A 26,573-nucleotide genomic window follows, 5' to 3' on the forward strand; every position below is an offset into this window, starting at 1 on the left:
CTTAATTATTATTAAGAAGAAAAAAGTTGGGTCAAGTGAGATTAAAAGGTGTTGACATCACCTAGTTTACTTGGGGTACCATGCATGGAGGAACACATGAACACATTTAACAGAATCATATTGATGTATTAAATCTTACAAATCTATTGAACACTTACCAAAAGAAAATACAGGTCATAACTATATTTAAAAGAAGCACAAACTGACTTTAGCCAAGTCATAAGTTTGTTATTTAGAAAAATCTTTTGAATTATTAAGAAAAGTTTAAAAAAAACTGCAATTTTCCTGTTGCACTGCTCAGGTTTATTACACAGAAATGTCTGCTGCAATACTGTAACGAGAGAGACTTTTATTTTGACACATTGCTGTTCGTTTCAGACCGGAAGTAGTTCTATTCTGCTTCTAATTTAATATCATAGCAAAGAGTAGTCAAAGTTATGTATTTGGGGATTTTTAATTTTGTGGTACACAGGAATTGTCTTCAAATAAACTGTTCGGTAGACTTCACGACGAGTCATGCTTAAGGATCAAGAGTAAGTCTGCCCGAGCTGAAATTCCGGCAAAAGCAGCCGTTAGGTTACGCGGCAGTGCAGTTTACCATCGTGAAGCTATGGAGATAAGAGTGTCAGGGAACGCAGAGAAATCATGAAGTGGAAGCCGAAGGGCGAGGGTAACAAAGAGTAAAGGCGGGTATAGTTGGGGGTGTCAGGCTCGGCTCAAGAAAGTAGAATCAATCGATCATTGTTTTATATAGTGCCTTTAACGGCGTGCATTATCTTAAGACGCAGTGTAAGAAATATAACAACAGTAGGTGACAGAAAAAAAACTTCTGCGAAAAACACGTAGTTTTCTTACTGTCCATGCTGTTAGCCTGTTGTAAAGTCAATAAAAGTCAAATGAATGTTGCAGTGAATGCAATGAATAGCAAAAGAGCAACTGAGCAGGCTAGGGATGTTTGCTTGGTTGCTTTATTTTTTCATGCTCCAATTTTTATCCTTTTCTTCCATAGTGGCTGCTCTCTTCAGACGAGTGGACATGCCTGGCATGGGTTCGTTGAGTAGAGATTCTGTGGTGGGCAGCACCATGGGCATAACCCGACTGGTCAGTGATTTGTGTGAAATTCATCTAGCAGGCCTGCCCAGGACAGGAGCCTTGAGAGAGGTGTGGAAACGACGGCTAAAACAGAAAGCCTATGGGATCTTGCTTTCCCGAATTTTCCAGGATATGCGGACATCCAAGACTGCTTCAGTTGGTTCTGGAGTGTCCACAACTCCAGGGAAGAACAAGGTACTGATGCTGTCGTTTAATCTGCGCGTGTGTGGTAGGGAGGAGGATGCTCAGCGTTTGGAAGAATTACTGGCAATGCTGGATGGACCTGGCATGCTGCAGGAAACTGGTGCAGTCTTGGACCTGCTGGTGGACTTAGCAGGCTCAGTGCCCCCTTCACCCCAACTCTTCTCTCGAGATTTCTTTCGCCGTACTCGCAAGGTTATTCGGCAGCAGGAGTTGACAGGTTATGAAGATCCAGAGCTGCGGCAGCTAGAGGCCCGAGCTCGGGCGATGGTGTGTGGTGAAGAATGGACAGCTATTGACAGTGTGCATAGAACAATGACTGTTATGGATGCGCCTCCAGGAACGGGGCTGAGCACCCTTCGGATGCAAGGGAGAGGACCTTTTGAAGGAGAAGAGAGATTTGAGCGGGAAACTCGCCTTTCTCTGTTTGGAGCCCTGGTTCACTCACGTACCTCAGACCTGGACATTCGCTTGGACCTGCCTCCAGTTCCCAGTAACGCAGAGCTGACTGGACTGGCAATTCGGGTAAGACTGCCTCTTTTCCTGGTTTAATTACATATTTATGATAATTGAATTATCTGTTTTTAGAACTGTGGAACACTGTTGGATCTACATAGTCTTTAAGTAAACTTAGTCTTGGGAAACAAACACACCTAATTTGAGGAACCCCTTCAGCTTTACTCCTTCTCTCTTTTTGCTTACACTTTCCTTTATACAGGCTTAGATTTTTGTCTTTCCTTTTTTTGGATCGGATGAAGCCTGTCTTTTTTATATTGTGGATATACTGATTCAGTATTTCCTTAATATGCATATTCATGTAATACTATATCTTAGCTCAATTTAGATGAGCTGAGCACAAGCTTTAGGAGTCTGTGTTTTTATCAGTGGTATGCAGGGGTGCAAAATCACCTCATTGAATCTGATTAAAAATTCGCAGCCAGTTTAAACACCTTGGCTGCACTGCTTGTAAAAACCCTGGAGTTGAGCATGACATCTGTGTGTATACAGTAAATGTTTATATACTCTTGCAAATTAATTACAAAGCTTGTTTCAATAGATTCTTATAAAACAAAAGCCTTCATGTCTTGTGAAATTGAATTCTGGTGCTTTGGCTAGTACTGTGAGATGTGATCAAAAGGGTTATTCTAAGGTATTGGTTTTGTATTAGTTTATCTGTATTAAAATATATTAATTACTAGTGTCTAGCATTTTTATAATATATATTTCTTGGTTAAAAACCTAAAAAATCCAAGTGCTGTACTGTCATTGAACTTCTAACACTCAAGAAAAATACTTCTTTAAAAATTCATTTTCTGCTAAGTTTTACCAGAACAAGTCCCCTTCAGATACCACAGTTAAGAAATGGACTACAGAAATTTGTTGTAACAAGGTGTCTTTCAAAGTGACTCAAGGTAAATGTTATTATCATGCATGGATCATAATGGAGGATAGAATAGCGATGGTTCTTGAGATAGCAGAAACTATAGGGATTAGGTATAGATCAGTTGAATCCATTCTTCATAAAGAGTTAAACATGAGCAAGATCTGTACATGTGGGGTGCCCAGAATGTTTATTCTTTCCTGAAAACTTTCTTGTGATCTAAAGCAGAACGTGTACAGATGTGCCTGAGCATTTGAATTGAAAAATCACCTCCCCCTTCTATCATTGGTTATGGGGCCTGCCTAGTAACAGCTTATTCGTTGTCTAGCACTGCATTTCACATGATGTTGACAGTGCACAGTTCAGTGAGAGATCTGTACAACTGAAGATTAAAAGGTAAAGAAAAGCAAGTGAGAACATCATCGGGAATCGAGTGTGGGCATATGTGATATGCTTCAATAAGCAGGTTAATTAACCTATGCAGCTTCACAGACTGATGGTAAATAATCCCAAGATATTGCAGATGTGGATAAGTGTATTAATGTAACAATGGGAAGTGGGTCTAAAACTCATTCGCATCAAAGTATATTTTAGTTAATGAGAGTGTTTTTCAAAGTGATTTATGTAGCAATGTATTAGTAAAAATACATGTGCTTGAACATTATGAGCATACAACTGAATGACTTTGTATGTGGATTATGTGACAAGAGCACCAGCAGATTCTTTAATGAAGTTTTTGATACTGTTCGCTGTTGTCCAGCGTTGGTCACCACAGATTTATATTGTATCAGAACTTTTTTTTTTTTTATCTCAGTCCTGCATGAAAAGAAAATATTTTCTCGGCCATCATTACAAACTACATGGAATTAGTAACATAAAAATATCATTTCTGGGTGGTGTATTTCTTTATTTACATGAATTACAAAACCACATAAGACCAGCAGAGGCCATATTCAACTAACAACACACTACCTATGTGACCTGTGTTTCTCTGTCAGGCCATGTGCAGAAGAGGGGTTGTACAAGAGAAATCTTTCAGTTTATTAGAGGGTCACAGAAAGTTTTTGCGAAGGTTAAGACAAGCATATTAGTCTTCACAGGGATTGTACTGAAAAATAAATCTTGTTTTGTTTTATTGGTGTTTCACTTATTAAGTTGGGCTCAAAACTTTTTGATCACCTCTTATTGTGCCCCTGCTATGCCTAGCTTTCAAACCTTGACAGATGGCTAGATAATGTGACTGACTAAGAGTTAAGTGTTGAAATAAACTGAACAGATTTTATTTGAATATCTTGCTCTATGCTGAATCACCAACATTGTAAAACTCTGAAAATGTACATAAAATCAGTTTAATATTGCAAATGAAGCACAATCACTACATTTAAAGTGTAAGTCTGAATAAATAATTGCCTGTTTTCTTAACCAGTTGCATCATTTAGAGACACCTGACATTAGCATCAATTTGCCTGTGTTACTTTATCACAAAAAATAGTTCAAAGATATAAATATATATTAATATTTAATGTTCAAGCATTAATACTACTACTACTACCACCAAACTGTTAAAACAAATCTTATATAAACAATAAATAAAGTTACAAGCCATATTTTCTGAGGTTTAATATAGGTTAATTGAATGAGACCTCATCACATCGTGAAAGGGCTGTGCTTCTAAAGGCTCAGTGTAGGGGAATGAAAGAAAACTACTTTGTTACAGAAGGCAATGCAGTGCTGTGACACTCCTCACCTGGTATTGACCAAATACTACTATAAAGACAGCAATTACTTTTAGAGTAATAGAAATAGCAAGCACAACACACATTAGTGACACAGGTCAGAGAAACATTTTAGCCTTCCTATCTTTGGCTACATTGAGTTTATGTTTTCTGACCTTCCCGTTACTGCTAGGTAAAGTCTTTCTGACAAGAATCATAGGTCATTCCTTCCTTTTCGTTTTAAGTGTCTTTAACCAAGTCAGGGGCCTCATGTATAAACGGTGGGTACTCACAAAAATGTTGTGTAAGAAGGTTTCCACGTTCAAATCGCGATGTATAAGACCTAGACTTCCTGTAAAGCCACGCACATTTCCACGGTAGCTCATACCCTGTCGTACACAAGTTCTCCACTTGGTTTTGCAGACTGGTGGCACCCAGTGTCAAAGCAGTGCTACTGTTCCTGTGTGGTTTATCTTTCTTTTTCAGATCCATATCTTTGACGCGGCTTTATAAATACACTGAAATTAACCACATATTGCTTATTAGTTTAATGCATCTGATTGTAGTTAACCTTCAACAATATAATGGTCCACAGAATGGTCAAACTATTCCAAATACCATAACTGCTTTAGCGTTGTTACTGTCACTGCACCACCTTTTTCTTCTTTTAGCTGCTCCCGTTAGTGGTTGTCACAGCAGATCATCTTTTTCCATATTACTCTCACTGCACCACTTGGAGCAGCTGATTGGAAAGAGAATTATCAGTATACAGCATCAAACACACGCTGCCTCAGCCATGCCTCCTATTTAAGCTGCTTCTCACACGGCATACACTTCAAAATCTTTTTCCTCTACGGACCTCGTGGTTCAGAAAGACTTTCATCCCAAGAGCTCTAAACGCAATCAACCAGTCTGTCAACTGCTCCTTGTGGAACTGTTTGTACTTATAAGTACAATTACCTCACTGTAAACTTGCGATACAGTTATAATATTGCACAACCTGAGCCACTTTATAAAGCACGTATTTACATATGATGATGATATCATTTTTAAGATGAAATGCAGCAAAATATGTTTATTATGTTATACAGATAAAACTTTAACTTAATTTAAATCATTTATATTGTTAATAATTAAAGGACACGGTGTCGCTACGCTAGCAAGGATCTGGCGCGCCGTTCACGGATTGTTCCTGCCTTGCACTGAAGTGAAATGGAACATATTTTACTTGAATGACTTGGCCTGTAGTGAACCACCAACAGTATGAAACTGTAAAAAGTGCATAAAATAAAATAAGCCTAAAATATTATTTTAAATGAAGCCCAATCACTACAGATACTTTTAAAATGTAAGTCAGCAGAAATAATCTGCTTCCTTAATGAGTTGTATCATTTTGAGCCAAATGACATCAGGGTCAATTTGCCTGTGTAATGTGTCACAAATTCCATGTACAAAGACATACATACATGTAACAACCTTCAAACATTAATAATAATAATGCTGTGAAACTATTACATTTTATAAACAATAAACTTAAAAGCAAAGCTTTCTGAATTACATTTTATAAACGATAAACTTAAAAGCAAAGCTTTCTGACACTCAGAGTAGGCACATGCAGTGAGACTGCATCACACTGTGAAAGGGCAGTGCTTTTAAAGGCCCAATGTAGGAGGATGAAAGGAAATGCCATGACACCTCTCATAGATTCAGACAGGAAGGTTTTTCCCCAGGCTCAGATTTGGCACTTCATTTCTAACCTCCCCCTCATCCCATGTGCATGCTAAGATATGATGTATTAACCTTCTTTATTTCAGGTTCCTCCAAGTGTTGACCAGTCAGAAGATGAAGGGTTCCAGTCTGCCTCGAATTTGACACCAGACTCCCAGTCAGAGCCCAGTCTGACACCTGACCTTGACATCTGGGAAGCAGTACTCAATTATGAACCCAGTCAGAGGCGCTGTTGGGAGCGTATTGGCTGGTGAGTGTTTTTGCCTAGGGTGGGAGATTGGCTTGGATGTGTTTCACCATGCTGAGTGTTTGGGGCTTATTAAACATCTTATTGTTGTGAAGGACAGTGGTGTGTGTTTTTATCTTGCCTGTTTTTTAAATGTAGTGCGAACCAATAAGCCTGGAGAAGAAAACTTGAATGGTTGTAAGTGGGGATATACTTAATGCTTTGGTGGTTAATTTGTGCGCTGTAAGACCGGACGTTGTTAACGGTTGTGGATATTCTTTGGGATATTGTAAGTTGTTGTTTTCATCTTCTGCACGGTCACCACCAACAGCATAGTGTATTAATATGCATTTAACCAATTTGCCACATAACTGTTGGCGATTTTTGGACGCATTTAACCAATTTGATGTGTAACCAATTGACTTTTTTGATGTTAATTCGTTTGACTTTCTCGTTTCTCGGAGCTAGGATTGCACATGTACTCATTTTTTATGTTGACGATGAAATTCTTCTATAAGATTGGGACATAATACATCTTTATTAATTGGGAACTTAAAGTGAAGGAAAACGTTATAATGTATAAGAGCTGAGAGCGCAGACAGTGTATCTGACAAAAGCATATACACGAAAATGTTTGAGAGGAGGGCGTGACTTGAAAAAAATCTCAAGGCAAAAGTCTTGTCTCGCGGGACTTGAAAAAATCTCTTCCAAAAAGTCTTGTTGCGTCGAAGGATTTTTTTTATATAATACAGAGACTCTATGTGTTATGTACTGTATATAATGCTGTTGCACAATCTTGGACTGGTAAGAAGATAAGCATAAACAAAACAGTACAAATTATGATACGTGTATGTATATAATTGGACAACATACAATAGGCCCGAACATTGTGGACATTTTAATGGCATTTTTTAAAAAAGTTTTCTTATGCATTTGGGAGGGATCAGACATGGGTTACACAGCACCTTTTAATAATAAACTACTGTGTAAATGTCTTTTAAATTTAAAAATGTCTTTGTATCTTTAAATGTCTTTGTATCTTATTGTCAAGGGGATATTGGAAAGTTTTAAGACTGAATATCCTTCTTGTTGCCAGCCTCCTTTAGTTGCATTATACAACATTCAGGAAGGATGATGACCGTAGTCCTAACACCAGGACACAGGCAGTGTATTGTGCTGAGGAAAAACAGAAAAGGTGTTTTGGGAATGTGGAGCAAAGGACAGAGGGAGATGGGTGAAGAGGTACACCAGAATGATATGAAATGTATGTATCTCACCTCTGTTCTAAAGATGTCTAGTACAATGGAAAAAGATTTGGTAGGTGATCAGAGAAACTGGGAAGTGGCCATTAAGCTTAAACGATTGTTGTGATTATCATGATAATACGTTTAAAGATCTATTGTCATTCTCCTTATAGGTACCTAATAGTGTTAAATGTAATATCCTAGGGATTCTATTGTTCCTAGAACAATGTCAGAGTTGCAGTGTGTGGAAAATTATTTACCTTCATTCAGCCTTAAACTCAATCACTGGCAACATAAACTAGGAAGTGTGTGAAAAGAAATCCCCTGTTTGTAAAAAAACAAGTAAATCGATTAATAAAAAGACCCTTCCTTTCTCATTTGAACTAATGGGCGAAAGAAATCTGCGGTCTTTTAAATTACTAAGGAAATCAATTTCTTTAATCCATTAATAATAAATGTGAATTTGTGTGCCTCGAAGTCTGCTGAATATTGTGATGATTATTCATAATTACATAACATTTCAGATCATTCTTAATCCAGTCCTGTTAGAATTGACAGCAAGGCAGGAGACAACTATAAATGAGGTACCAGTCCATTTCAGGGATTAGTCTTACACACACCTCCACACTCTCAGAGGTTAGTGTATATTTGAGTTTTAACATAACACAAATGAACACAAATGCCGTTGTAGATATAACATGAAAACTGAAATTGCACCATGAATACAATAAATGCAGAATCTTACAGTTAAATCATAGCATCTAATTAATTATAGTAGATGTCTATCATCTGAACCATCAATTATTCAAACCCCCAGCCAAATGACAGCATCTAATTTTTAGTGGACTGGTTGAAGTCATACTACTGCCATTTTATATAGCTGTCTTCAATTACTCATTCAGTCATACGAGGGAGAATAAAAAAATAAAGGCAACTTACCCATTAATACTGATAACTCTGAGCAAAACAAAAAATATATCACTTTTCCACATAATTTCCCTGCAAGTAAATGCACTTCTTGTATCGTTCCACTAATATCTTAGTTCCTTAGGAGAATAATCTTTTTTTCTAGTCCCACGTCCAGGTCTGCACCACTTTCTTAACCTTATCATTAGAAGTGAACTTGAAGATGTGATAGTCGCTTTGTGGTTGATCAAGGCTGTTAGGGGGATATGGAAGACATTCAAACCACAGCTGTTGCAGCCAGTGCATGGTGATGTGTGTTGTCATAGAGCAGCATGACTGTTTTTAAAGACATTCCTCCTCTTAGCACGGGATACTGCACTGGTAATTGATTGTCCATGTTCCTGAAAATGCACCAGAATAGGACCCTTCATGTCCCAAAAGAAGGTCATCATGATTTTCTTCATGGATGTCTGTCATTTGAATTTCTTCTTTACTGTAGGGCATCTATTGGCAAAGATAGATTCACTGATCTTGAATTTGTTGACGATGCTGTGGTCACCGTGGAGTCAATGGAGTCTCTGACTGGGGCTCTCAAGAGACTGAACAAGGAGTCTGAGTGTCAGGGATTGGGAGTATCCTCTATAACAACCAAGATCCAGGCCTTTAATAACCTCTTAGGGCTGGTTTATACTTCACGCTCAGAATGCGTACATGCACACATTATGGCTGCCATGCATTGCTAGCGTTTCTTTGAAGCATCCTCTGAGCACGTCCTCCGAAATTAACATGACACGTGCACGAGTTGCAGTACCAGCAAAAAGTCCGGGGGTGCAGTGTGATAAAGTCGAAACGTCACATCAGAGTCTCTATTTACTGTCTACATGTGACAGAAACCCACTCTATGGATTCTACAGGATCAATGTGCCTACTTCAATGTTTGATGAATGGTTTACTGTGCTGAAGCAAAATACCGACATACAAATACATTTGTGGTGCTTTTATATTCAAGCATTGCATATCCCCCATTGTAATGACACGATATATTTTGAAGGTCTAACATAGCATCTTCTATGCCTTTTTTTGCTCCTTCACAACCGCATCAGAATGTATAGCGGCGTATTTAAGCCACAGAGAAAAAAAAGTTAGGGACACAGTGAAAAAGTGTATTTTGTAATTAAATTTCATCTTAAATTATGAGATTAAAGGTGACATTTCGAGATTTATTTTATCGTTGAAGTAGACAGTCATAAACATCATCTTAAAACCGACCCAGTTGTTAATCTCTACATGCTTCCAAGGTTTCCTCCTGCATTGACAGCAGTGGCAAGCAGCAATCTCCACACAGAACGCATTAAATTTATATTCCAGCTCTCTACACATTTAGAATCCTTTGATTTATACTTGATATCAGCTTCACGATGAAATGCATTAAACTATGCATGTTACATTTTACAGATAAATTGTTCATTTAAATACTGAATACTGTTAATAATTAAACATGTGGGGGTGCCGGAGCGGTAGCGCTGCTGCCTTGCAGGGAGTCACGTCCCTGGTGTTCCCTGCCTGGAGTTTGCATGTTTTCCTTCTGGGTTTTCACAGTGTGCTCCAGTTTTCTTCCAAAGACATGAAGATTTGGGGATTTGATGATGCTAAAATGACACTAATGTATGTGAGCTGAGGCCCCATCCAGGGTTTGTTTCTGCCTCATGCCCAATGCTAGCTGGAGTGGGTGCATCCCTGGATTGATGGATGTAATCATTAAACATCCTTTTCAGAGATATTGCGGCAAGTTTTCCGTGGAATGTAATGGGTGTTTCAAACAATTCGCAACACAGAGAAGCCGAACCTGTTCTCACCATGATGATATCTCGTACTGCCACCTGGTGGAATCTTCCAGATTTATGTAAAGTACACGTGCAAGTATAAACAGTACAACACTTGCGTAGTAGTAGTGTCCATAGACGCACGTGTTGCGTGAAGTATAAACACGGCCTTAGGCACAGCCATCAGCATTTGTATCTGTCAACCTTGTTGAGAGGTTTACTTTCCTTGGCAGTGACATTCATGTTCCTGGTGACTCTTCCTATGAAGTCAGGAGACGGATCAGGAGAGCATGGGGTGGTCATGAGGTCGCTGGAAAAGGATGTGTGGCGCTTCCAATATGTATGCAAAAGAACAAAGGTCCAAGGCTTCCTGTTTTGCTATATGCTTGCGAGACATGAACGCTATCCAGTGACCGGAGACAAAGACTGGACTCCTTTAGTAATATGTCTCTTCGGAAAATCCTTGGGTACTGCTAGTTTGACTTTGTGTCAAATGAGCGGGTTGCTCATGGAGTCCTGAATGAAGCACATTACCTGCATGGTGAGGGAGTGTCAGTTCTGGCACTACCTCCATTTATGGCGATTCCCAGAGGATGATCTGGCTTGCAGGATCCTCATTGTTGAGGACTCGAGTTGCTGGACTAGGCCAAGGGGACACTCATGTAACACCTGGCTGCATCAGATAGAGGGTCATTTCCGGATGGGTGGGGCTAGATCCCGATCTGTTTTTGTCTTGTGGTGGGTGTGGCAATGCACTGTACCAGTGCATGCTCCCCAGCCTGACCTGACCTTTACTGGAGGGGACAGTTTACTCCATTGCATACTTTATTTCTTGATTTCCATCTCACAGTGATAGACCCATGTCTCAAGTCCAGTGACAAATCTGCTCCAAAACACTCAGGTCCTCATCATAACAGTTCACGAATTGAGTGGCAGTCTTCACATGCTATTGCTTGTGAAGATCAGTAAGCTGTTTGAATACCTGTCTTGCACAAATTTTATGATACCCAGAGTCATTGTGGATTATGGCATGTGCAGATCCACAGCCAATATCCAAATGTGCAGTAACAGCAGACAACGTAATCCATTGGTCTTCTCTGATGAAGGCATTGCCATGTTGATATAGGATTGTGTGCACTATGTTGATGTTCGACAGATCAACTTTTCCAGTTACACTTGCTCTACCCACTTTAAATATTTCTTCCCATTTGTTGACTTGTGCTGTTTTCACTTCCATACAGACCCAAAATATTTTGGAGAATTTCAGCAGGTTTCTCTCCTGCCCAAAGAAATCACACTACTGTGTGTTTTTCAACAATGGTGCAGTCCCGCAGCGGAGTGTCCATTTTCTTTTGATCTTGGCTTCAATTAGACTAATGACAGAGCGCTGCACTGTGCGTGTTCGAACTACCAATAAACCATTGTGAACATGTTGTATGGCGTCAGCTTCTATACGTTGTGATTACAGCATAATTTTCAAATTGCTTTTACTTTTTGATTTAACCTCATATATGTAGTATAGCTAGTGATAGCTAAAAAGATAAGTTTCATTTTCTATACAGTTTGCAAAGTTTCCCCAAAATTTGTTTCTCATGCAATTTCATAATTGTGAAATGTGAAACTCATTAAAATTAGATTTTTATCATTTTTCCAAGTTTAAAATATGTTATTTTGTTCCCTAAGAGGTATTCTGCAGCGTGGCCCTCCAAAACCTACATGATTTTCCATGGCTTCTTCCATGTGGCAAAATGCATATGTTTGGAACATTGCGAGCATATCACAGGATTCTTAAAATTTGGATTATGTGATAATCTGTAATTTGAGATTAAGGACATTTTGATACTCTTTGCTCTGTTCAACCTGGGTTGCGATTAAAGCCCATTGTATCAGGAATTTTGTAATTTCTATTCTCCATTTCCCTGTACTCAATAGTACAGCATCACTGTTTTTGTCCTAGAATGTATTCTATGTTGTCATAGAATATCTTGATCTTTTGCATTCTTCTCCTCTGTCTTACAGTCCCCCTGGCAAAAAGGAAGATCCGTATGTGACTGAAGCTGGTAGAGCGGCCTTTGACCGACTTCACCAGATCAGGGAGGCAGAGATCCGCCTGCTGAGTGGCTCGCTGTCTCTTTCTCTTGCTCAACCTGGTCCACAGAGTGAAGCAGACCTTGTCAAGGATGCTCTCAATGTTCTAATTGGTGTGGCATCAGCAACTTTCTCTTTGAACCAGGTGAATTCAACAAATGGCATTCAATAGTGGTAATATTTCTAAAGATTCTACAGGGTTTGGAAATGAAAGAATTGGAAAAATCCTCAGGAGAGCTCAAGGGATTACAACGTTGTGGTAGCCACGTAATTGGGAATTCTTAGTAATGAGGACATATTTGGGATTGAGGTTGTAGAGTGTTAGAGTTACAGTAGAATTAGAAAGTCATTGTGTTGAGAATAGCTGTGGGATTGGATTTTCAAGTTTTTAGGTGGAGCAGTGAATTTGGGACAAGATGTGTAATTGATTTAGATATTGTATGTGATTGTATGTGGGTGTGCATGTGTTGCTGTTATTTGTGTAAATTAAAACCCTCTAATCATCTATGTTATCTTGCAGACTGCAACTGGTTTCCAGGTGAAACATGGAATCTTTATCTCTGGCACCTCTACAGAGAGTGTGACTAGTCTGCTGGAAGAGTTGGCAGAGTGTGGTACCCACTACCTCAGGCTAAGTCGCTTTTCACTCCAGCCAGTCTTCAGTTCAAGCGCACAAAAGGGCCTCATTTTTCAGGTAGTGATCACAAAGTTTGTTACGTCAGAACAAACATGTAGCCTGAATATTTGGCCTGTATCCTAAAACTTGTGGCAACTCCTATGTTATTAATTAGTCTTAGTCAGTGACTCCTACCCAGGTAACAGTCACTCCCAAGTGAAAATAGAGGAAGCAGGGTGCCTGTAATTAGGGAATAAATAGAACACTGTCAACAATGTAGGTAGCTAGTGTGACCACTAAGGGTGTCACTATGCACCAAGCCCCAGACACAACTACAGCACCACAGTCATGGGTTATAATAAACCAATCCTTCTACTCCCAGATGCATTGCCACCCTTCCACCCAGCTCAGCTCAACGTCTGGGATTTCCCATCGTCCTTTTATGTTTCCTGACTCGGAAGTGTTTCCAACCCTTCAGTCCATGTAACTTCCTATCACTTCCAGTTCAGATAAAAAGTCTTCTTCTTCATCCCGGAAGTACGTCATTTCCCTTGTCGCTTTGCCTAAGACTAACTTCCGGGTTATAGGGCACATACGACTCTCTGGGCATCCCTGCAGCATCCTCTGTTGGCTACTGTGGTATCCAGCAGGGCTGTAAAGGAAAACTCCACTGTCCATGATTCCCTGCTGGTATTCGGGGCACCTCCATGCTGTAGGGAGAGCTCCACCTGGCGGCCTGGGGGTATTGGTCGGGATGAGAAGCTTGCCATAGACCACACTGGTAACTCTACTAATTTCATATATTCTCCTGAAGTTTGCATGTTTTTTTTTTTTTTTCTTACCTTCTTCTTTCCAAAGATATTCATGTTTAGTTAGCTAGTCATTCAAACTTGACCCAGTATTAGTATGCCTTCCAGAGACAGAATTTTGTCCCATTCCTAACTTCTGTATAGCCCTGCATGAGTAGCCCCCAGCTAGATTGTAACCCTGTGGTGCAAAAACAGATTAAGAACTTGGGTGGATATTAGATCAATACTCAATAGTAAAGATGTAACTAGTCCATTTTTAAAATATTAAATTCTGTAATTTAATATTTGGACTTTTTGATTTGCACAATGCACAATTTCAGTTTGACCATAGTGTAATGGTTTCATAGCCTGACCACCTTAAAAAGGTAGGAACACTGTCACAGCGATTATAAGAAAAACATAAGAAAAAGCTAATATGATTTCAATCAAACTTGATTTTTGCTATTCAATTTAAAAGTAATTGCACTTATATTGTCCATATCACCAACAATAACATAAAAAACACGCTTACTTTATATTGCTTGTATCTCAAATTAAAAAAACATATTTCACATCTACACATATGCATATTTTCCTGTAAGCAGTTATTTTATGTATTATGTTAATCTGACAACACAGAATACCTGAGATTGTCATCCAAATTAGAATTGCACAACAGGCAGAATTTGAATGGATTTTGTTTCTTATTGGTAAGGTAAAATGAAAAAAACAAGGTGCTTGAGTTTTCAGGCGAGAAAATCAAACCTTGAGAAGGATCTGGTAAAATATCAATAAATGTTGATTCATTCTAACTAAAGGAGTAACCAGATGATTAAATGGATGTGCAATTAAAAGAATATAAAAGATTCTGAGGAAATTCTGCTTGGTGCTAAAATAGATTCTTACTTTTTACATTTGTCTTCATGCTTTGTGATACATCATGTTTTCAGGGATCTTGTTAGAGTGCAGGGGGGGCATATATGCTGGAAATCTTATGTAGGCTCATACCTTACTGTTGAGCTGCCGAGTCATCCTAATCCTATTGGACAACACCTCTGCTGAACATCCTGCACTTTTTCCAATATGTTCTTTATTAGCAATATAAACAGTGCATTATAAGGCCAATTTCAAGGTTCATTGCTTCATTAGACATACAGAAAATATTTCCAAAATGATGACTTTGTTCATGGCTGTCCTAATCCACGGTTTTGTAGCTCCTTAGTGGACTATACAAATGCCTTTAGGTTGAGAGATGGGTAGAAACACAGAAAGGGACAAATGTATCAGCAGATCAACATGGAATTTCCCTCCTTACTAAGACCACTGTTCAGGATTTGCAACCTCTAACAAACAGTCATACAGTATGTCCCTACAAAAGTGACCTGGGTGAGCGATTTGACCTATCTAACCCTAAGCAATATTAACCTTTGCAGGCTTTCACAGCAGGAGTACGTCGTTATCTGCACTATTACCGGGCCTGTGTCCTCTCCACACCACACACCCTCAGCCTGCTTAATATCGCTTTTCTTTTCAAGAAGCTTGGACGGCAGCTCAGGTGAGCCTCCCTGCCATGACTTTGTTACAACTATGCTTGGGCTATTGCAATAAAAAAATGAATGAACTCTTTGTTGTTTTTTGATTAAATGACATTTGTCTTTTTAGGTTTGTAATGATGGTAGGGGCAGCTTATCTAATGGTAACATATGAACAGATAAATAAAGGGGAAGTGAGAAAAGCTTTTAGCTGGAGTCTCTTGAGAGTTTTTTTTTTTTTTTACTGAATGCTATGGAACAGAGTACATTACTCTTTTAGGGAGTCTGTAGTTACTTACCTGTACAGCTATGTTACCATCTTTGCAGGTACCTGTCAGAGCTATGTTGGTGTGGTGGCACTGCAGGGGCACTTGGGCTCAGCAGGGTGGGCACTGGCTCCTTCCCCACTGTGAGTAACATTTCTCATAACATGTCCAACCAATGAATATGTCACCTCTGGCAGTCTCTGACTCTGTGCTTTGTGTTTCAGGGAGTGAAGCTGCTCTCCTATTTATACCAGGAAGCTCAGAGTAATTGCAGCAATGAAAATTACCCTGTCCTACTGTCACTGCTTCGTAGCAGCTGTGAACCCTATACTAGGTCGGAGTGCACATCCATTTGTTCTTTACATCTGTGTGGTGTGGCTCCCAGAGAGTTAAGTGAATTATCTGTTTCTTTTTCCTAGCAGGTTCATCTATGATTGGGTGTACAGTGGGGTATTTCGGGATGTCAATGGTGAATTTATGATCCAGGTTGATGAGGACTATCTAGGCTGCAGAGGTATGTCTGTCTATCTTTTTGTGTCACATGCTTGCATGTTTGTACTTTCCATACATGTTACTGAAGGGTACTTTGATCACTTTGTTTTTACTTCTGTTTTTGTTTTTAACTGATTCTGTCCATTCCTTTTGTGACTTTCTGTGTGTCTTTTAGTTTTGTATGTTCATGATGTCTGTGCTTCCACCAGTCTTGGTCTCTTGTCCCTTGTTCACAACAGGTCTGTTCTAGTCTTATTGTGATAATTATTTCTCTTTGCACTACTTCTCCTCTAGACCGGCACTTTTGGACCCATGGTTATGTGTTGATCTCAAGGGATGTGGAAGAGTGTGTTCCAGTCTTCCTACAGCACATAGCCAATGATATATATATGTGTGGCAAGACAGTCAATCTTCTCAAAGTCTGCTCACCTATGGTGAGGTTATTGGTTTGTTTGGCTTGTTTGCATGTCTACCTTTGCAGCAGATTTTTCAGTCCCTTCCCTTTTTCCTTGATAGCATTACATCTGCTCATCTGAGCTGTCAGTGCCCCGCATAGCCGTCACCTTCTCCCTGCAAGAGCTAGAGGAAATCGAAAGGGACTGCGAAATCTACAGAGGCCGCATGGAAAGGATTGCACGGCACAGTGCCATCAGCAGGGAGGCAAAGGTACTGTCATTTGAGTTTGATAGGCAAAAAGCCAAATATTCTGGATACAAACACTCAAGCTGTGCTGGAAAGGTATCCATATTGTAAGACCCTGTTCCTTCCCATTAGTGTGGTGTGGTGTAGTGGATGCTTTAAGCTTTTTTGTCTAAAGTGTCTTTTCATTTCCATATTCATTTCTCCCAGTATTCTAGTGATCTCTTTCACATTCTTTTGGTTCTATCATGTACTTGATAACAAGCCCCAGCATCCTAATACCCTCTCACTTATTTTACACTCCTGGAAAATTTACTTCAGCCTGTGTCATTTTTCCATAGGCCCTACGGACAGAAATTGCTAGGCAGGAGTTGATAATTCAAGTACAGGAGACTGCTGCAAAGACCCTGGAGACCATCCAAGGTGAGTATACTGTACTGGGCAGCCCAATGAGCAATTATTCATGTTGTTCCTTAGCTGAAACTGTCTCTCATTTGTCTGCAGGACGACAGCTCTCTCAGAAGTTGGCTAAGGAGGCTAAGAAGCGTGAGCTTTTTCAAGAGCTGAAACAACAAATGGAGAAGGAGCAACAGGTAGAATATATAGGAGGAAGGCCTGCTAGGAAAGACATTCCTAGAAGCTAATTTTGACTCAAACGACCTTGAGAAGTTGGCATTGTTATTTGCTGATGTCAGTTTTAAGTTAACGCTCTCCCAGAATCTTGCTTCACTACCCCTGTATATTAGACAGCTTGTGTCTAAAGTGACTCTCTGCATTTTCAGCGGCGGTTAGCAGCACAACAACAAGAGGATGAAAATGATTTTGGCTTTGCTCGTGAGTTTCGGGATCGAGAGAAGAGATTACAGGTCCTGGAGCAGCAACTAGAGAACAAAGCCAGGTGAGGGGTGAAGAACTATGTATAGAAAAGCATGCAAGGTGATCAAAGATGTACTATGTCTGGTGGCCACCTTGCAAAAAGCACCTAACAATAGGCACATTAGTTTCCCAGCTAGCTTCCTTCTTAAATTGTGTTTGTATTATGCTACAGGATGGAGCTGATTGAACACTACAGTCGTCTTACAGAGGAGGCTGCTGCCCGAGAGCAGAGAGCCTTGTGGAAGGTCAGGAGACACCGGCTAGAAGCAGCTAGAGTCAGCTTTTTAGAAAATGATGCAAAGGAGATACAGGTGAAATAATATGACCTCTTTCCTAAATTTAGCCTTGTTAACCCCAAGTATGAAACTGAAAGAAACCGTCTCACTTAGCAGATTACCACAGTTCTTGCTCCATATGCTTTTTCTCTCTCCTCCATGATCTGTTCTCATTCTTTTTTCCTTATAGGCCCAACTTGAGAAGTTTCTTTTGGATAGGTATGTGAAACAAGAAGACCCTCAAGATGCAACAGAGCAAGGGATAAAGGATACAGCATGTCCAATTCTGGTAAGACCACTGTCAGTCTGTACTGCCTTTCGTGTACACCGTTCAGCGACTGGCATACTTCACCAAGCTTTCTTTAAACTTGCCTGCTGCTAGTTGTAGTATTTCTTTTTTGACTGTTCAGCTTCAATTTCTGTTCTAGGATCCTCCACATCAATACAGTGCCCCATTTCTTCCTAAAATGAATGTGGCACTGAGTCACACTCCATCTTCTGAAGACAGACGCAGTTCAGTAGATACAGTGGATATGCAGGACTTTCTGCCTAAATTCTCCAATATAAGTTCCAAGGTGGATGCTGCTCTGGCAGATATTGGTTCTGAATTGTGTGAAGGGGATGTGATTCCACAGGTGAACTATGATCTTCATATCCCTTGTACACAAGTCTCACCAACAGCAAAGCTGTCAGAAACCATGATTAAGCAGGACACTGGAGATGTTGTTCAGTGTGAAACTGCTATGCAGTCAACAGCATTGCCGATAGATTCAGTTAATCTAAAAGCTCATGATGACAACAGCAAAGTGGGGGAAAATGTGTCCGATGTTTGTATATCCTTACCTTGTTCAAAAGCTCATGGCCATTCCTCTGATGCTAACATCAAAATTGGGGTAAATATGTCAGAAGTTCCTCAAGTCAGACCACGTTGGAATATCCATGGTCATGCTTCAGATGCAAACATCAAGGTTGGAGAAAATGTGGCAAATGTTGCTGCTTCCCAGCCTCGGTGGAATATTCATGGTCACATTTCAGATGCCAACATCAAGGTGGGAGAGAACGTATCCGATGTTGCTCAAGCCAGACCACGCTGGAATGTTCATGGTCATGCTTCAGACTCCAGCATTAAGGTTGGAGAGAATGTGTCAGATGTTGTTCAAGCCAGGCCTCGTTGGAATATCCATGGTCACGCTTCAGATGCCAACATTAAAGTGGGAGAGAATATGTCAGATGTTCCCCAAACCACACCTCGCTGGAACATCCATGGCCATGCTTCAGATGCCAATATCAAGGTGGGAGAAAATGTTTCAGATGTTCCTGTGCCTCACCCACGCTTGAATGTTCATGGCCACCCTTCAGATGCCAAGATCAAATTGGGAGAGAGTACTTCAGATATTTCTCAAGACAAACCCTCTAATGACACAAAGAGTAAAATTGAGGAAAGGATTGAAGAACCAGACCAACTACACCAGAGCATCCAAGAACACGCATCTACTTCCAGCATGAATACTGGTGGGTTTATTTCTAAAGTTCAAAGAATGTTATTAACTTAACTGTTATTTGCTGTTAGACATTGTGATATTAGCTGTGTATATGAATTGCCACTTCGACTTTAAATTTCTGATATATCCATTTTAAGAAATCAGCAGATTTCGATGACTGTAGTTTGAAAAAGTAAAAGATAAGAAAGTGGTCTACTCTTTGACTCGCTAGTCCTCTTTGCACAACTAGCAGTGTCCCCAGCATTACTAAATCCTCTGCTGTAGAGAAAGAGTGTTCAGTGTTAACAGAGGTGGTACATTGTTCTTCTGTGCTTGACTTTCTCTTGGTATGGACATTACTTATCTACCTGTCTAATCTTATGTTTATCACAGAACATGATCTCCTTTGTTTTTTAGGTCTTCAGGCTGAGTCAGAGGAAGGGCACGAATTGTCCAGAATTTCACATAAGGTAACTAGTTTATTCAAGGGTGCGTGACAATATATGCAAATAATTAATTTTATACATATGGAAAATTTAGCCATGGGGATTGATAACTCTGTGTATCTTAGTCTGTTTCAAGTTAAGTACTTTGCCCCAAAGTTTTTCTTTATCCTTCCAAATTTTTCTAGTTACCGAAATATCTCCCAATCTTTACATAATTGGTATATACCAATGTTCTCTCTGTGATCTGGCCTCTATGCTTTCTACCAGCTTCTCCAACGTCTTTTCTAGTACCGACATTGATTTTTAGTGTTATCTCCTTACCCCATTAGAGCTTAAACCCAGTGCTGATCATGTGTTGAGTAGATGCCTGAGCAATAACAAAATTATAACCTGACCCAATCTAATATATTAACCTGGATCAAGCCTGAACATAGTCATTATTGTTGCTAGTTTCATTGTCACAGGAAGACATGAATCACCCTTTTGAAAAACAAAACTTAACCTAGACTGAACATCTGTCTTTTTACAAGATGCACACTTGCACAGTTATTTTCAGCAGGCCACAATAGATATGAACAGTTATGAACAATGTCTGTGGATCGAGGAAGGAAACTGTAGTCTTCAGGAAAAAAAAAACAAAAAAAAGTGCCAGCAAGGGGAAAACGTGCAAACTCCACACAGAGGGTATCCCGTCAAGGAATCCGTCTAGGGCCTACATACTATTAGGGGATATGAGAATCCTTAATTCTGTGCTAACGCGTGTAACATTTGCATAGTAATTATTTAGTTACTACTTAGTGTAGTGGTGCTGTTAGTAATTTTTATGTTTATGTATACACAGCATATTTCACAGTTTTACAAAAGGAAATATTGTCATGTATGTACAACAAATAAGTTCTAAGATTTTGTCAGGTATGAAAAACAGAACTTTTGAGGCTGTGTAGTTATAACTACTAATATTGGTGGCAGGGAGTTATTGATGAGCGCATGTTTGTAAGAATTTGGCTGTACTCTGTACACGAGAGAGTAATGACCCGATAAACCTGTAACCTAGTCGACCAGGAACACAGTATTTGCAAGTTAGAACTAGAAGGTGTAATTCTCACCCAGAGGGCCAGCTATTGTGATAACTTGACAAATTTGTGTCTAAAACGATGGAAGAACCTTGCCAAGAAGTAAAGCCTGTCAACCGAGTTGTTATTGTTGTGTTTTTTTTTGTTAATATCGAGCAACTATGTTGTAATCTCTGATGACCAAAATGAAACCATTGGTGGCAGAGATGGTCAGCAAGAATAACTGAAAATCACTTAACATGTGGGTCTGAAGCCACAATGGCTGAAAGTTTTTTTTTTCCCCATGTTGGAAGCTAATTATTTTCAAATGACATTTTTAAGACTCATTTTATTTAACTTGTTTCCTAAGATTCCCTTCCCATAATTGATTCTTTTAGTATTAAACTGCTGTTTTTTCTTTAAGTTGGTCTCAACTATCACATATGTTTTCATCCTGAAGCATCTATTTTAATAAAATATTGGCAAAGAAATGGAAGAGAAAAGTGAAGGACTGGGAATTACTAGTCTGCTTAAGTACACATGTCATTCAGATGATAATAAATATATAATATAAGAATTGTTGACAAATTAAAATGAAACCCACAGAATTAACAAGTCATGTTATTATCAGCGATTGGCTTCTGATTAAGAAAATGGGTTGGAACCAAAATATTGCATCCATTTTGGCCGTATTAGAGTGAACTTGAGGGCTCTGATCGAGCAAAACCTTCTCAAATCCAGGGTAACAGAAGGACAGAACGGGTGTAAGATAGGATTCCATTATAGATGGAACACCAGGCCATTTCCCAATTAATCAAACATCTCTGGGAATGTAGGAAGGAAAATGGAGTACCCTGAGGAAAACTCATTCAGGCTCCACATAGTCCGCAACCAGAAGTTGATGGGTAACAGCTCAAATAACTGCATCATCATGTTTCACATAAGTAAAAGTGGCTTTAAAGAGATGAACTCTCAATAAAAAAATATTAAAACATATCCATGTACTGTTAACTGTGGGCAGAAAGCATTTAAAAAATTCATGGTACTGAAACATGACAGCAATATAAACACGCATGAAGAAAGATTTAAAAGTGTGACTTGTTTGTTAAAGCACATGCACAATGTCTCATAGTTGTACAATATATGCTCCTTTTGTTAGTAATTAAAACACTGACCTGATATAAACAGAGAAAAACCTATCAAGATAGACAGGTAATGATTTACAGTCGGAGCAGCAGGGTATGTATTCCTGACTTCCAATCTTCTCTGTGATTTTACAGCAGCCACCATTTTGAAATGCAGAAGGTGTTCTGTGAGTGGCAGCAATAATTGCATTTTCTAAAGCTTTGATTGTCTAGGAGTTTCTAAAATTCCTGACAACTGTTAGCTTCCAGAGCTAACTAAACAATATACCAACACACACCTCAAAAACCAGGGAGAAAACACTAAGACATTAGAGAATAAAATGGCCCTTAGTTTTTGATGCTGGATTACCTTGGAACAAGAATTACTGGTACAATAAAAACATGCGCAAGTTTATGCAAGTTTAATGTCTGTCCTTCCCCAAGTAGTTTGGTTTGAAGAAAAAAATGTCCAAAGGCTGGATGGCCTAATTACTTCCAGTAAGACAGCACTGAGAGGTCAAACCATGAAAACACAGTAGACAGCAACAGCTGCCTGTTTTTCATTTTGTTCAGATGTATTCTGTTTTCTAGTTTTTCTCCAAATATTTACATTCCAAGTGGACAGTCCATAGTAGAGCTTTGCCAATTTTCAGTTGTTTACATCTCTGTAAACTGATTGTTTTAGGGATTTGAGGTGATAATAAATCAAGAGTAGGAGGTTACAGTAAATGTACAAAAAAAAAGCAGTCTTTTATTTTTTCAAATCTGAGCCACAATGTTTGATTTAGGTAGAAAAGACAACCCCTGTCCTTCTCATGGTTTAGCAACTTACAAAAATAACACCATTCACCAGTAACATGGCCCTTTCTTGCTGGGCCCCTGTCCACCGTCCATTGTGCATTAACATTTCCGCCACCTCTGCAGCAGAAAGAAGAGGCCACAGAAATACTCAAAAAGCTTGCACAGGAAGAGAAGATCACCTTGGGCAAATCTGCAGGAAGTGGACCTCAATGGCAAAGTGAGCAGGTGTACCTGGACACAATGGCAGCACGCTATGAGGTGGATAGATATCAGGACAGTTACTACATGATGGGTTAGTACTAGTAGCAGTGATGTATCTCCTGTCTTCTGTGCAAGTAGGCAGCAGTCGCTCAGCTTCCTTTATCTGTCTACCTTCTTGCAGATCAATTGCCTGACTCCACCCTCCTACAGCAGGTCACTGCAGCCCGCTATGCCCTCCCCCTGGACCCTGCTCTCCGCAGAGCCACCGATGCCACAGCAGTGCAACTCAGTGAGCTGGTTTCTTTGCCTGTACTGATGAAGCATTCAGTCACATCACCACTTGTCACACAGTGAGTACTTTGGCCATCGGGTGCTGGTGGGGGACAAACCTAGCACCTTGCTCAAATATTTAAGGCCTGTGGTGGTTATGTGTGCTACTGTGTATCACCAGGCTCTGTTCACTGTCCACCTGTCTCGACTGTGTGTTTGGCATGGAACTTTACAGTGACAGCCTTTGTGTGTAACAATGCCATATTTTGCTCTGCCTTAGTGTGTCCTTGGTGAATAAGGCTGTTGTTGACTACTACTTTGTGGAACTAAGTGTTGAGAGCCACTGTGAGGCACTACGTCACTTCTTGCTAATGGAGGATGGAGAGTTTGCCCAGTCACTCAGTGATCAGCTGTTTGAGAAGGTGAAGTCAATGTTTCTTCTCACTCGGTCACCTAAGTAGCTGACATGAACTGGTGTGGTCCCTCTCCATCTTTCTAGGATCAGCATTTTCTCATTTTGTGTTTACAGTTGGGTACTGGACAGACTCCTGGTCAACTACTGACTCCTCTAGTGTTGAACTCCATCCTCAACAAGGCACTGCAGTACAGCTTACATGGTCACTCACAAGTGGCTTCCAAGCTGACCTTTGCTCTGCGTTTCATGCCTGATGCCTTTCACCCCCATGCTCCTGATGTGCTGGCCTGTTTGGAGCTTCAGTACAAGGTAGGCATCCAGTAGCTAGTTGATCACATGCATAGTGCTTTAAACTAACTTTAGCTAACTCCTACCTTGCTGCCCCTTGTAGGTGGACTGGCCTCTGAATGTGGTCATCACAGAGAGTTGCATGAACAAGTATAACCGCATCTTCTCCTTCCTTTTACAACTCAAGCATATGGTGTGGACACTGCATGATGTCTGGCTGCACCTCCGTAGGGCAGGTGGGGAGCCTCTTGAAACTCAAAATTCATACAGGCGGCCAACATATTAAACAAATCACCCTGTAACCCCATGTGTGTCTTGTGCCTTGCAGCACTTGTGAAGGGAGCAGGCGGTTCAGCCCAGTTCCGGCAGCTACAACTCTACCGTCATGAGATGCAACACTTTGTTAAGGTCATTCAGGGCTACATTGCTAACCAGATTCTTCAGGTCAGTTGGAGTGAGTTCCACCAGAGGCTGGCCAGTGTGGGAAACTTGGAAGATTTATATCGTGCACATGCTGACTACCTCAATAAGGCTGTCTTCAGGTGAGAGGTGCTTTCTCCTTCATTCCCTGTCTTCCTTAAATTCCCTCATCTTTTCTTTTTCTTTCAACTCTTTTCTTTCTCTTTGTCGTTTAGAGGCCTCCTCACTGAGAAGGCCACCCCAGTAATGAACATCATCTACAGCATCTTCAGCCTGATCCTCAAGTTTCGTGCTCAGCTTATCTCCCAAGCTTGGCAGTGCCAGCAGGGTGTGGCAGAGCACCCAAATTTTGGAGCCATGCATCAGTCTTACCGCACATTTAAGCACTACTCGCACTTCCTCTTCAAAGGTATATAGAGCACATTTAGCAGATACCCATTGTGTTCCAGGATTGGCTGCTGTTTCAAATGTCTGTTTGTTTTGCTACACAGTTGTGACCAAGCTTGTGAATCGGGGTTACCAACCACACTTGGAGGACTTCCTGCTCCGGATCAACTTCAACAGCTACTATCGAGATTCATGATGGATGTATATATATATATAGCCTTGAGTCTGCCTACTTGGCAGTGTAAACATATGTAAATAAAGCGATGAACTAATCCCGTTCTAGTATGTCATTCCCAGGTAGGTCAATGTATGCTACTGAGCAAGAAAGTGCTGAACAATATAGAAAATGTGCATTGAGTGAGCGAATAGTTGGGTGCAAATGCTGTGGTTTGTACTAGGGGGAGTCAGTAACAGGATTATACGTGCTTGCTGTAAATGAAATTAGAGTCACAGTGGCCTCCAAAGAAAGAATCTTTACAAAACGGAAAAGGTGTAGCACAAACCACAAAACTGAAAAATAGTTGAGAGTATTGAGTACTGATCTTGGATTAGACACCAGTCCATCGCAGGCCACTTTTGAACACCACCACCCGTTACCATATCATGTCATTTTTTTTTTGTTTTCGCTGCGAAGAACCATGAACAGACTTTATCACACCAAATGCGCAAATTTCAATAGCATTCCCCTGTTGCTTATGGGAATTTCTCAGGTGCTCGGAGGCCAGGCACTCTCTCTTAAGTCCAAACCACACTTTGAATGATCTTAACCTCCTAACTATGCAAGCCAATCTGTCTCCCACCATATACTGTACATGGACTGAATGGCATACAGCAGTTTTTTGGAAATCTGTATTGTAGCACCTTCCACAAGGCAGTGGTGTTGCTAGGGGTGGGCGGAGGGGGCGGTCCGCACCGGGTGGCACATTTTTGGGGGTGGCATTTTTGGCCAAAAGGCTCAGTACAATTCGTGTGTAAGCAGCAAGGTTCGGAAAAATATCACTCATGAATGAGAAAAGTAAAATTCTCTGATTTTTATCCACAAATGCTTCAAAAATATTTTTCAGACTGTCCTTCTGTGATGGCATCAGACACAGCAGTTGAAATTTATGAGGAAAAAACAAAAATAAACAAACATTACACCGATAATAATTTCTAGGAAGATAAAACAACTAATTTACAATTTATAATTTCGTTTCGCTATCAGTCCGAATGCGTTCTTGCTCTGCACAGAAAACATCCCCACCTATCACTTGTACAGTACACTGGTTCTGGTTTTCACAGCGTAATTATATTAAAGTAATAATTAGAACATGGCTTATCAGTGTGTCTATACTATATTCTTATGCTTATAAATAAGTATATGTGAAAAATTATTGCTGTTTCTCTATATATGAATAAATCTATGCAAAATGTATCTTAATTTTTCTCTATACATCATTTTAATTCTGTTTAAATAGGTTAACATATTCAGATATATTGGAGGGCGGCAAACTGAAGCACTGCCCGCCCCGAGCGGCACGAACTCTAGCTACGCCACTGCCACAAGGTAGTTTATTAACTGCACATTCATAAATCTTACTTGTGCTTTGTAGACTTGAATAGACAGCACTGGCAAATATTCCTTAAAACTAGTGGCAATGTCATTGTTGGACATGCAAGCAAACGTTTCACTGTATCTTGTACATGTGACAACACTGTTTATAACTACTAAGATGATTATTCCTTTGGAATCCAAGATGCAACTATTGGAGACAATTTTGTGTTCAAGAATTTCAACATAGGCTTTCCCTGTTTATTGAG

At 40.0% G+C, this 26,573-nt stretch overlaps 1 protein-coding gene across 3 annotated transcripts; it reads left to right on the plus strand.

Moving 5' to 3' along the window:
- The first annotated feature begins 375 nt into the window (after nt 1-375).
- On the plus strand, nt 376-25,045 carry tubgcp6 (tubulin, gamma complex associated protein 6). 3 transcript variants are annotated; one of them, XM_039769830.1, is made up of 26 exons: nt 376-533; nt 1,010-1,818; nt 6,204-6,367; nt 12,336-12,549; nt 12,925-13,098; nt 15,242-15,363; nt 15,668-15,749; nt 15,831-15,940; nt 16,026-16,120; nt 16,393-16,532; nt 16,615-16,764; nt 17,079-17,160; nt 17,242-17,330; nt 17,520-17,635; nt 17,786-17,924; nt 18,079-18,177; nt 18,317-19,400; nt 19,787-19,839; nt 22,916-23,084; nt 23,175-23,343; nt 23,544-23,685; nt 23,793-23,987; nt 24,070-24,202; nt 24,295-24,508; nt 24,602-24,795; nt 24,878-25,045. In XM_039769830.1, coding segments are annotated over exons 1-26 (5,031 nt in total). In that variant the 5' UTR covers nt 376-532; the 3' UTR covers nt 24,970-25,045. The 3 variants fall into 3 exon arrangements, with proteins under 3 accessions (XP_039625764.1, XP_039625762.1, XP_039625763.1); XM_039769828.1 differs by lacking the exon at nt 376-533 and adding an exon at nt 563-670; XM_039769829.1 differs by lacking the exon at nt 376-533 and adding an exon at nt 563-670 and having other exon boundaries at nt 16,029-16,120.
- Nucleotides 25,046-26,573: the final 1,528 nt, after the last annotated feature.

The sequence above is a fragment of the Polypterus senegalus genome, chromosome 11 (genome assembly GCF_016835505.1).
Source record: "Polypterus senegalus isolate Bchr_013 chromosome 11, ASM1683550v1, whole genome shotgun sequence".
Classification (NCBI taxonomy): domain Eukaryota; kingdom Metazoa; phylum Chordata; class Cladistia; order Polypteriformes; family Polypteridae; genus Polypterus; species Polypterus senegalus.